At 43.4% G+C, this 12,992-nt stretch overlaps 1 protein-coding gene across 4 annotated transcripts in view; it reads right to left on the reverse strand.

The window, feature by feature from the left end:
* LOC139538704 (unconventional myosin-XVI-like) overlaps window positions 1-12,992 on the reverse strand; it is a 307,739-nt gene that overhangs the window by 69,552 nt on the left and 225,195 nt on the right. For all 4 annotated transcript variants that reach the window (XM_071341081.1, XM_071341079.1, XM_071341080.1 and 1 more), the window contains exon 25: window positions 11,532-11,719. In XM_071341081.1, coding sequence (XP_071197182.1) covers window positions 11,532-11,719 — 188 coding nt within the window. The remainder of the gene's footprint in view (window positions 1-11,531; window positions 11,720-12,992) is intronic.

The raw sequence follows: 12,992 nt of genomic DNA on the forward strand, positions 1-12,992 counted from the left end.
AAAGGAGAAGCTGGGGAGGCTTGGGCGAGTAGCAGCGGGGGGGGCGGGGCTGTTGGCCAAGGTTGGAGTCGCCAGGAGGAAGGCATGGCCAGCCATTGAGAAATGCTTGTTGAAGTCTTCGATTATCACGGATTTATCGGTGGTGACCGTGTTACCTAGCCTCAGTGCAGTGGGCAGCTGGGAGGAGGTGCTCTTGTTCTCCATGGACTTTACAGTATCCCAGAACTTTTTGGAGTTAGAGCTACAGGATGCAAATTTCTGCTTGAAAAAGCTGGCCTTTGCTTTCCTGACTGACTGCGTGTATTGGTTCCTGACTTCCCTGAACAGTTGCATATCGCGGGGGCTCTTCGATGCTATTGCAGTTCGCCACAGGATGTTTTTGTGCTGGTCGAGGGCAGTCAGGTCTGGAGTGAACCAAGGGCTGTATCTGTTCTTGGTTCTGCATTTTTTGAACGGAGCATGCTTGTCTAATATGGTGAGGAAGTAACATTTAAAGAATGACCAGGCATCCTCAACTGACGGGATGAGGTCAATATCCTTCCAGGGTACCCGGGCCAGGTCGATTAGAAAGGCCTGCTCGCAGAAGTGTTTTAGGGAGCGTTTGACAGTGATGAGGGGTGGTCGTTTGACCGCGGACCCGTGGCGGATACAGGCAATGAGGCAGTGATCGCTGAGATCTTGATTGAAGACAGCAGAGGTGTATTTGGAGGGCAGGTTGGTCAGGATAATGTCTATTAGGGTGCCCATGTTTACGGATTTAGGGTTGTACCTGGTGGGTTCCTTGATGATTTGTGTGAGATTGAGGGCATCAAGCTTGGATTGTAGGACTGCCGGGGTGTTAAGCATATCCCAGTTTAGGTCACCTAACAGAACAAACTCTGAAGCTAGATGGGGAGCGATCAATTCACAGATGGTGTCCAGGGCACAGCTGGGAGCTGAGGGGGGTCGGTAGCAGGCGGCAACAGTGAGAGACTTATTTCTGGAGAGATTAATTTTTAAAATTAGAAGTTCGAACTGTTTGGGCATAGACCTGGAAAGTATGACAGAACTTTGCAGGCTATCTCTGCAGTAGATTGCAACTCCTCCCCCTTTGGCAGTTCTATCTTGACGGAAAGTGTTATAGTTGGGTATGGAAATCTCAGAATTTTTGGTGGCCTTCCTAAGCCAGGATTCGGACACGGCAAGGACATCAGGGTTGGCAGAGTGTGCTAAAGCGGTGAGTAAGGCAAACTTAGGGAGGAGGCTTCTGATGTTGACATGCATGAGGCCAAGGCTTTTTCGATCACAGAAGTCAACAAATGAGGGTGACTGGGGACATGCAGGGCCTGGGTTTACCTCCACATCACCCGAGGAACAGAGGAGTAGTAGGATGAGGGTGCGGCTAAAGGCTATCAAAACTGGTCGCCTAGAGCGTTGGGGACAAAGAATAAAAGGAGCAGATTTATGGGCGTGGTAGAATAGATTCTGGGCATAATGTGCAGACAGGGGTATGGTGGGGCGTGGGTACAGCGGAGGCAAGCCCAGGCACTGGGTGATGATAAGAGAGGTTGTATCTCTGGACATGCTGGTCTCAATGGGTGAGGTCACCGCATATGTGGGGGGTGGGACCAAGGAGGTATCAGAGGTACGGAGAGTGGAACTACAGGGTCCATTGCAAACCAAAACAATGATAATGATAACTAGCCTGAACAACAGTATGCAAGGCATATTGATATTTGAGAGAGACATACAATAAGGCATAAAGTGATTGCAGGTCTTGATTGGGAGAGCTAGCTAAAACAACAGGTAAGATAACAGCAGCAATAACAGGGTGCTAGTCTAACACAGCAACAACAGGTAAAAATGGCGACGACTAGGCAGAGAGGGTCGGATTAACTACACACAGATCCTGAGTTAAAGCACAGAGCCGACAGATAAAACACAAATAAACAGAATGGAGTACCGTGAATTAATGGACAGTCAAGCATGCATCAGCTATGTAGCCAAGTGATCATAGTGTCCAGGGGGCAGCCGTAGATGGAGCAGGGAGGCCTCCACTAAGCTAGCACGCTGCGTTTAAAGTTAGTAGCCCGGGGGGTGGTCTGCTCAGACGGAGGGGGTCTGCTCAGACGTGGTCGTGTCGACAGAGAATCCAAGCCAGATGGCGATGGCGAAAGAGAGGTTGTGAATTGTAGAATTGTGTTTGCTAACTGGTGCTAGCTTCGTGGCAGTGGCGCTAGCTGCGCTAGCCGCAAGCTAGCTGTGAGGATCAGAAGCAGTGGCTCAGGGATTACGGCAGGAATCCGGCGTTGTTGTCGAGAGACAGTCCGATGCTGGTAAATTGGTGAGTAAAATCCAGGCTAATAACAGGGCTGGTGTCTGTGCAGAAGGTAAAAGCTACTAGCAGCGGCAAAAAAATGGCTAAATTAGCTTGTAGCTGGTATTGTAGCCCAAGAATTCGCTGGTAGACCTCTTCAGCTAGCCGGCAGATGGGCCTAGCTCGAGGCTAGCTCAAGGCTAACTGGTGCTTGCTTCGGGACAGAGGTGTTAGCCAGTAGTAGCCACTCGGTTGCAGCTAGCTAGCTGTGATGATACGGTGTAATTGTCCAGAGCTTGCGTCAGGAATCCGGTGATGTGGTAGAGAAAAAGCAGTCCTATATGCTCTGGGTTGATATCGCGCTTGCAGACTGGCAGGTATTGGCCCGGTATTGAAGCTGGCTGTGTCCGAGTTGAGGGTGAAGACCGCAGCAGTGGCTAACTGACTACTAGCTAGTAGCTAGTTATCTGGCTAGCTTCTGATTGGGGTTACGGTTCTAAAGTATAAAAAAATAGCAGGTCCGTACCACATTGGGTGAGGCGGAATGTAGGAATGTATATTCAGTTCCTAGATGGAAAGTGAAATTAAAATATATACGAAATGTATACGAAAAATACGAAGACTATTTACACGGGACAGGACAAAACAAAGACTCGTCCGACTGCTACGCCATCTTGGATTGGAATATATGGGAGGGCTGGTGAATATGTTTTGGGAATAGATATATGGGAGGGCTGGTGAATATGTTTTGGGAATAGATATATGGGAGGGCTGGTGAATATGTTTTTGGGAATAGATATATGGGAGGGCTGGTGAATATGTTTTGGGAATAGATATATGGGACTGCTGGTGAATATGTTTTGGGAATAGATATATGGGAGGGCTGGATAATATGTTTTTGGGAATAGATATATGGGACTGCTGGTGAATATGTTTTGGGAATAGATATATGGGAGGGCTGGTGAATATGTTTTTGGGAATAGATATATGGGACTGCTGGTGAATATGTTTTGGGAATAGATATATGGGAGGGCTGGTGAATATGTTTTTGGGAATAGATATATGGGACTGCTGGTGAATATGTTTTGGGAATAGATATATGGGACTGCTGGTGAATATGTTTTTGGGAATAGATATATGGGAGGGCTGGTGAATATGTTTTGGGAATAGATATATGGGAGGGCTGGTGAATATGTTTTTGGGAATAGATATATGGGAGGGCTGGTGAATATGTTTTTGGGAATAGATATATGGGAGGGCTGGTGAATATGTTTTTGGGAATAGATATATGGGAGGGCTGGTGAATATGTTTTGGGAATAGATATATGGGAGGGCTGGTGAATATGTTTTTGGGAATAGATATATGGGAGGGCTGGTGAATATGTTTTGGGAATAGATATATGGGAGGGCTGGTGAATATGTTTTTGGGAATAGATATATGGGACTGCTGGTGAATATGTTTTGGGAATAGATATATGGGACTGCTGGTGAATATGTTTTGGGAATAGATATATGGGAGGGCTGGTGAATATGTTTTGGGAATAGATATATGGGAGGGCTGGTGAATATGTTTTGGGAATAGATATATGGGAGGGCTGGTGAATATGTTTTGGGAATAGATATATGGGAGGGCTGGTGAATATGTTTTGGGAATAGATATATGGGAGGGCTGGTGAATATGTTTTGGGAATAGATATATGGGAGGGCTGGTGAATATGTTTTGGGAATAGATATATGGGATGGCTGGTGAATATGTTTTGGGAATAGATATATGGGAGGGCTGGTGAATATGTTTTGGGAATAGATATATGGGACTGCTGGTGAATATGTTTTGGGAATAGATATATGGGAAGGCTGGTGAATATGTTTTGGGAATAGATATATGGGAGGGCTGGTGAATATGTTTTTGGGAATAGATATATGGGAGGGCTGGTGAATATGTTTCTGGGAATAGATATATGGGAGGGCTGGTGAATATGTTTTGGGAATAGATATATGGGAGGGCTGGTGAATATGTTTTTGAGAATAGATATATGGGAGGGCTGGTGAATATGTTTTGGGAATAGATATATGGGAGGGCTGGTGAATATGTTTTTGGGAATAGATATATGGGAGGGCTGGTGAATATGTTTTTGGGAATAGATATATGGGAGGGCTGGTGAATATGTTTTTGGGAATAGATATATGGGAGGGCTGGTGAATATGTTTTGGGAATAGATATATGGGAGGGCTGGTGAATATGTTTTTGGATATAGATATATGGGAGGGCTGGTGAATATGTTTTGGGAATAGATATATGGGAGGGCTGGTGAATATGTTTTTGGGAATAGATATATGGGACTGCTGGTGAATATGTTTTGGGAATAGATATATGGGAGGGCTGGTGAATATGTTTTGGGAATAGATATATGGGAGGGCTGGTGAATATGTTTTGGGAATAGATATATGGGAGGGCTGGTGAATATGTTTTGGGAATAGATATATGGGACTGCTGGTGAATATGTTTTGGGAATAGATATATGGGAGGGCTGGTGAATAAGTTTTGGGAATAGATATATGGGAGGGCTGGTGAATATGTTTTTGGGAATAGATATATGGGACTGCTGGTGAATATGTTTTTGGGAATAGATATATGGGAGGGCTGGTGAATATGTTTTGGGAATAGATATATGGGAGGCCTGGTGAATATGTTTTTGGGAATAGATATATGGGACTGCTGGTGAATATGTTTTGGGAATAGATATATGGGAGGGCTGGTGAATATGTTTTTGGGAATAGATATATGGGAGGGCTGGTGAATATGTTTTTGGGAATAGATATATGGGAGGGCTGGTGAATATGTTTTGGGAATAGATATATGGGAGGGCTGGTGAATATGTTTTGGGAATAGATATATGGGAGGGCTGGTGAATATGTTTTTGGGAATAGATATATGGGAGGGCTGGTGAATATGTTTTGGGAATAGATATATGGGACTGCTGGTGAATATGTTTTGGGAATAGATATATGGGAGGGCTGGTGAATATGTTTTTGGGAATAGATATATGGGAGGGCTGGTGAATATGTTTTGGGAATAGATATATGGGAGGGCTGGATAATATGTTTTTGGGAATAGATATATGGGACTGCTGGTGAATATGTTTTGGGAATAGATATATGGGAGGGCTGGTGAATATGTTTTTGGGAATAGATATATGGGACTGCTGGTGAATATGTTTTGGGAATAGATATATGGGAGGGCTGGTGAATATGTTTTTGGGAATAGATATATGGGACTGCTGGTGAATATGTTTTGGGAATAGATATATGGGACTGCTGGTGAATATGTTTTTGGGAATAGATATATGGGAGGGCTGGTGAATATGTTTTGGGAATAGATATATGGGAGGGCTGGTGAATATGTTTTTGGGAATAGATATATGGGAGGGCTGGTGAATATGTTTTTGGGAATAGATATATGGGAGGGCTGGTGAATATGTTTTTGGGAATAGATATATGGGAGGGCTGGTGAATATGTTTTGGGAATAGATATATGGGAGGGCTGGTGAATATGTTTTTGGGAATAGATATATGGGAGGGCTGGTGAATATGTTTTGGGAATAGATATATGGGAGGGCTGGTGAATATGTTTTTGGGAATAGATATATGGGACTGCTGGTGAATATGTTTTGGGAATAGATATATGGGACTGCTGGTGAATATGTTTTGGGAATAGATATATGGGAGGGCTGGTGAATATGTTTTGGGAATAGATATATGGGAGGGCTGGTGAATATGTTTTGGGAATAGATATATGGGAGGGCTGGTGAATATGTTTTGGGAATAGATATATGGGAGGGCTGGTGAATATGTTTTGGGAATAGATATATGGGATGGCTGGTGAATATGTTTTGGGAATAGATATATGGGAGGGCTGGTGAATATGTTTTGGGAATAGATATATGGGACTGCTGGTGAATATGTTTTGGGAATAGATATATGGGAGGGCTGGTGAATATGTTTTGGGAATAGATATATGGGAGGGATGGTGCATATGTTTTTGGGAATAGATATATGGGACTGCTGGTGAATATGTTTTTGGGAATAGATATATGGGAGGGCTGGTGAATATGTTTTGGGAATAGATATATGGGAGGGCTGGTGAATATGTTTTTGGGAATAGATATATGGGAGGGCTGGTGAATATGTTTTTGGGAAGAGCTATATGGGAGGGCTGGTGAATATGTTTTGGGAATAGATATTTGGGAGGGCTGGTGAATATGTTTTGGGAATAGATATATGGGAGGGCTGGTGAATATGTTTTGGGAATAGATATATGGGAGGGCTGGTGAATATGTTTTTGGGAATAGATATATGGGAGGGCTGGTGAATATGTTTTTGGGAATAGATATATGGGAGGGCTGGTGAATATGTTTTGGGAATAGATATATGGGAGGGCTGGTGAATATGTTTTTGGGAATAGATATATGGGAGGGCTGGTGAATATGTTTTGGGAATAGATATATGGGAGGGCTGGTGAATATGTTTTTGGGAATAGATATATGGGACTGCTGGTGAATATGTTTTGGGAATAGATATATGGGACTGCTGGTGAATATGTTTTGGGAATAGATATATGGGAGGGCTGGTGAATATGTTTTGGGAATAGATATATGGGAGGGCTGGTGAATATGTTTTGGGAATAGATATATGGGAGGGCTGGTGAATATGTTTTGGGAATAGATATATGGGAGGGCTGGTGAATATGTTTTGGGAATAGATATATGGGAGGGCTGGTGAATATGTTTTGGGAATAGATATATGGGAGGGCTGGTGAATATGTTTTGGGAATAGATATATGGGATGGCTGGTGAATATGTTTTGGGAATAGATATATGGGAGGGCTGGTGAATATGTTTTGGGAATAGATATATGGGACTGCTGGTGAATATGTTTTGGGAATAGATATATGGGAGGGCTGGTGAATATGTTTTGGGAATAGATATATGGGAGGGATGGTGCATATGTTTTTGGGAATAGATATATGGGACTGCTGGTGAATATGTTTTTGGGAATAGATATATGGGAGGGCTGGTGAATATGTTTTGGGAATAGATATATGGGAGGGCTGGTGAATATGTTTTTGGGAATAGATATATGGGAGGGCTGGTGAATATGTTTTTGGGAAGAGCTATATGGGAGGGCTGGTGAATATGTTTTGGGAATAGATATTTGGGAGGGCTGGTGAATATGTTTTGGGAATAGATATATGGGAGGGCTGGTGAATATGTTTTGGGAATAGATATATGGGAGGGCTGGTGAATATGTTTTTGGGAATAGATATATGGGAGGGCTGGTGAATATGTTTTGGGAATAGATATATGGGAGGGCTGGTGAATATGTTTTTGGGAATAGATATATGGGAGGGCTGGTGAATATGTTTTGGGAATAGATATATGGGAGGGCTGGTGAATATGTTTTTGGGAATAGATATATGGGACTGCTGGTGAATATGTTTTGGGAATAGATATATGGGACTGCTGGTGAATATGTTTTGGGAATAGATATATGGGAGGGCTGGTGAATATGTTTTGGGAATAGATATATGGGAGGGCTGGTGAATATGTTTTGGGAATAGATATATGGGAGGGCTGGTGAATATGTTTTGGGAATAGATATATGGGAGGGCTGGTGAATATGTTTTGGGAATAGATATATGGGAGGGCTGGTGAATATGTTTTGGGAATAGATATATGGGAGGGCTGGTGAATATGTTTTGGGAATAGATATATGGGATGGCTGGTGAATATGTTTTGGGAATAGATATATGGGAGGGCTGGTGAATATGTTTTGGGAATAGATATTTGGGAGGGCTGGTGAATATGTTTTGGGAATAGATATATGGGAGGGCTGGTGAATATGTTTTGGGAATAGATATATGGGAGGGCTGGTGAATATGTTTTTGGGAATAGATATATGGGAGGGCTGGTGAATATGTTTTTGGGAATAGATATATGGGAGGGCTGGTGAATATGTTTTGGGAATAGATATATGGGAGGGCTGGTGAATATGTTTTTGGGAATAGATATATGGGAGGGCTGGTGAATATGTTTTGGGAATAGATATATGGGAGGGCTGGTGAATATGTTTTTGGGAATAGATATATGGGACTGCTGGTGAATATGTTTTGGGAATAGATATATGGGACTGCTGGTGAATATGTTTTGGGAATAGATATATGGGAGGGCTGGTGAATATGTTTTGGGAATAGATATATGGGAGGGCTGGTGAATATGTTTTGGGAATAGATATATGGGAGGGCTGGTGAATATGTTTTGGGAATAGATATATGGGAGGGCTGGTGAATATGTTTTGGGAATAGATATATGGGAGGGCTGGTGAATATGTTTTGGGAATAGATATATGGGAGGGCTGGTGAATATGTTTTGGGAATAGATATATGGGATGGCTGGTGAATATGTTTTGGGAATAGATATATGGGAGGGCTGGTGAATATGTTTTGGGAATAGATATATGGGACTGCTGGTGAATATGTTTTGGGAATAGATATATGGGAGGGCTGGTGAATATGTTTTGGGAATAGATATATGGGAGGGATGGTGCATATGTTTTTGGGAATAGATATATGGGACTGCTGGTGAATATGTTTTTGGGAATAGATATATGGGAGGGCTGGTGAATATGTTTTGGGAATAGATATATGGGAGGGCTGGTGAATATGTTTTTGGGAATAGATATATGGGAGGGCTGGTGAATATGTTTTTGGGAAGAGCTATATGGGAGGGCTGGTGAATATGTTTTGGGAATAGATATTTGGGAGGGCTGGTGAATATGTTTTGGGAATAGATATATGGGAGGGCTGGTGAATATGTTTTGGGAATAGATATATGGGAGGGCTGGTGAATATGTTTTTGGGAATAGATATATGGGAGGGCTGGTGAATATGTTTTTGGGAATAGATATATGGGACTGCTGGTGAATATGTTTTTGGGAATAGATATATGGGAGGGCTGGTGAATATGTTTTGGGAATAGATATATGGGACTGCTGGTGAATATGTTTTGGGAATAGATATATGGGAGGGCTGGTGAATATGTTTTGGGAATAGATATATGGGAGGGCTGGTGAATATGTTTTGGGAATAGATATATGGGAGGGCTGGTGAATATGTTTTGGGAATAGATATATGGGACTGCTGGTGAATATGTTTTGGGAATAGATATATGGGAGGGCTGGTGAATATGTTTTGGGAATAGATATATGGGAGGGCTGGTGAATATGTTTTGGGAATAGATATATGGGAGGGCTGGTGAATATGTTTTTGGGAATAGATATATGGGAGGGCTGGTGAATATGTTTTTGGGAATAGATATATGGGAGGGCTGGTGAATATGTTTTTGGGAATAGATATATGGGAGGGCTGGTGAATATGTTTTTGGGAATAGATATATGGGACTGCTGGTGAATATGTTTTTGGGAATAGATATATGGGAGGGCTGGTGAATATGTTTTGGGAATAGATATATGGGAGGGCTGGTGAATATGTTTTGGGAATAGATATATGGGAGGGCTGGTGAATATGTTTTTGGGAATAGATATATGGGAGGGCTGGTGAATATGTTTTTGGGAATAGATATATGGGAGGGCTGGTGAATATGTTTTTGGGAATAGATATATGGGAGGGCTGGTGAATATGTTTTTGGGAATAGATATATGGGTGGGCTGGTGAATATGTTTTGGGAATAGATATATGGGAGGGCTGGTGAATATGTTTTTGGGAATAGATATATGGGAGGGCTGGTGAATATGTTTTTGGGAATAGATATATGGGAGGGCTGGTGAATATGTTTTTGGGAATAGATATATGGGAGGGCTGGTGAATATGTTTTTGGGAATAGATATATGGGAGGGCTGGTGAATATGTTTTTGGGAATAGATATATGGGACTGCTGGTGAATATGTTTTTGGGAATAGATATATGGGAGGGCTGGTGAATATGTTTTTGGGAATAGATATATGGGAGGGCTGGTGAATATGTTTTTGGGAATAGATATATGGGAGGGCTGGTGAATATGTTTTTGGGAATAGATATATGGGAGGGCTGGTGAATATGTTTTGGGAATAGATATATGGGAGGGCTGGTGAATATGTTTTTGGGAATAGATATATGGGAGGGCTGGTGAATATGTTTTTGGGAATAGATATATGGGAGGGCTGGTGAATATGTTTTTGGGAATAGATATATGGGAGGGCTGGTGAATATGTTTTTGGGAATAGATATATGGGAGGGCTGGTGAATATGTTTTGGGAATAGATATATGGGAGGGCTGGTGAATATGTTTTTGGGAATAGATATATGGGACTGCTGGTGAATATGTTTTGGGAATAGATATATGGGAGGGCTGGTGAATATGTTTTGGGAATAGATATATGGGACTGCTGGTGAATATGTTTTGGGAATAGATATATGGGACTGCTGGTGAATATGTTTTGGGAATAGATATATGGGAGGGCTGGTGAATATGTTTTGGGAATAGATATATGGGAGGGCTGGTGAATATGTTTTGGGAATAGATATATGGGACTGCTGGTGAATATGTTTTGGGAATAGATATATGGGAGGGCTGGTGAATATGTTTTGGGAATAGATATATGGGACTGCTGGTGAATATGTTTTGGGAATAGATATATGGGAGGGCTGGTGAATATGTTTTGGGAATAGATATATGGGAGGGCTGGTGAATATGTTTTTGGGAATAGATATATGGGAGGGCTGGTGAATATGTTTTTGGGAATAGATATATGGGAGGGCTGGTGAATATGTTTTTGGGAATACGGGCTGTCGTTTTCAGTGACAGGAGCCCAACGTGTACAGGTCTCCCGGAGCAACGAGGCTAATGTGTACAGGTCTCCCGGACCAACGAGGCTAATGTGTACAGGTCTCCCGGACCAACGAGGCTAACGTGTACAGGTCTCCCGGACCAACGAGGCTAACGTGTACAGGTCTCCCGGACCAACGAGGCTAACGTGTACAGGTCTCCCGGACCAACGAGGCTAATGTGTACAGGTCTCCCGGATCAACGAGGCTAATGTACCATATGACATGTACTGTATAGCATACACTCTGAGTGACTCGCTAAGGTGATGGTTATGTCACTTAGTCCTCCATACCTTGGTGAGCGTATGAGGTACGGTATGCTACACAGTATATGGTTTACCAGCCATTGTCCAGTACCTTGGTGAGGTCCAGGTACCTCCGAGGCTCGCGGCCTGCGGGGGTCAGGGTGGAGGGGAATGACATCCTGTTTAGGAGAAGTGCTGCTTTGGGCCCCCTCAGAGCCATCTTGGCCTGGCCCGGTACCAGTGACCCAGTCTGGGTCAGCTTGGACTGGAACAACTGCTGCACCAACACACTCTCACTGGCTGTACAGGGGAATCACAGAGAGAGAGAGAGAGAGGAAAGGGAGTTGAGAGGAAGGAGGGAGGAAGACAATTGGAGAGCGTTGATTGGAGGAGAGGATCAGCGGGAGCAGGAGAGGAGGAAGGAGAGAGAGGGAGAGAGAGAGAGAGAGAGAGAGAGAGAGAGAGAGAGAGAGAGAGAGAGAGAGAGAGAGAGAGAGAGAGAGAGGAGCAGACAGTAGACATGAGGGGATTGAGAGGAGAAGGATGGTTGGAAGGAAGGAAAGAGGAGAAGTGAGGGGGAGGCAAGGGAGCAATAATAGCCATGTAAACAATCAGCTCCATAAGAGAGTAGGCTGAGCATGCTGCCAAAGAACACGTGAAGCAGCCCTGGAAAACAATGAGATCTTTGAGAGAGGCATGTGTGTGTGGGAGGGGAGTGTGTGTGGTGTGTGGTGGTGAGAGAGAGAGAGAGAGAGAGAGAAGGCAGAGAGAAAGAGAGAGAAAAAGAGAGATCTTGAAAGGAAAAATAAACAAGAGTCCTAGACTGGTTGTAGGGAGTAATGACTGTGGGCTCCAGAGGTAATTGTCTCTTCATTTATGTAATCATAATCCCCCTCCACCCCCACCACCTGACTACTGAGGCCCACAAGGCACTCTCCATACATACAGCTCAGCCCACCCTCAGCCCCTGCTCTCAGCCCCCGCCCTCACACACCCTTCAATCTAAACTCACCTTTACCCTTTGGTATATAGGAAATGGATGGGAAGGAGGGCCTGAGATGTATCCACAGGAGGATGCTGAGGGGAGGACAGCTAATAATAATGGCTGGAATGGAGTAAATGGAATGGTATCAAACACATAGAAACCATGTGTTTGATGTATTCGGTACCATTCCATGTATTCCGTTGCAGCCGTTACTATGAGCCCGTCCTCCCCAATTAATGTGCAACCGGCCACCTGTGGCTGTATCATATTATCTGAGCTGTGGGTATGTATGTTTCTGTCATAAAGGAGTGAAACAGGAAGGTGTGTGTGTATCATAATGTGTGTACATTGTGCGTATGTGCACAAAGGAACAAAAGCAAGAGAGAGGGACAGAGAGAAGTACAAAAAGCCAACTCTGAAGGGGTAGCCTTGATTAGGCACATCTTGTAAATTACAGCAAACCATAGTAATTAGCACTAGAGACGCTAAGCTAGCTGCTCCTGGCTCTGACACAAAGTCTGCCTGTGTCCTGCTATGCTTGGCTCACAACTACACCAGCACACATCTGGCCATGCTCAATAGACTATA

This window comes from Salvelinus alpinus, chromosome 14 (assembly GCF_045679555.1).
Source record: "Salvelinus alpinus chromosome 14, SLU_Salpinus.1, whole genome shotgun sequence".
Taxonomy (NCBI): Eukaryota; Metazoa; Chordata; class Actinopteri; order Salmoniformes; family Salmonidae; genus Salvelinus; species Salvelinus alpinus.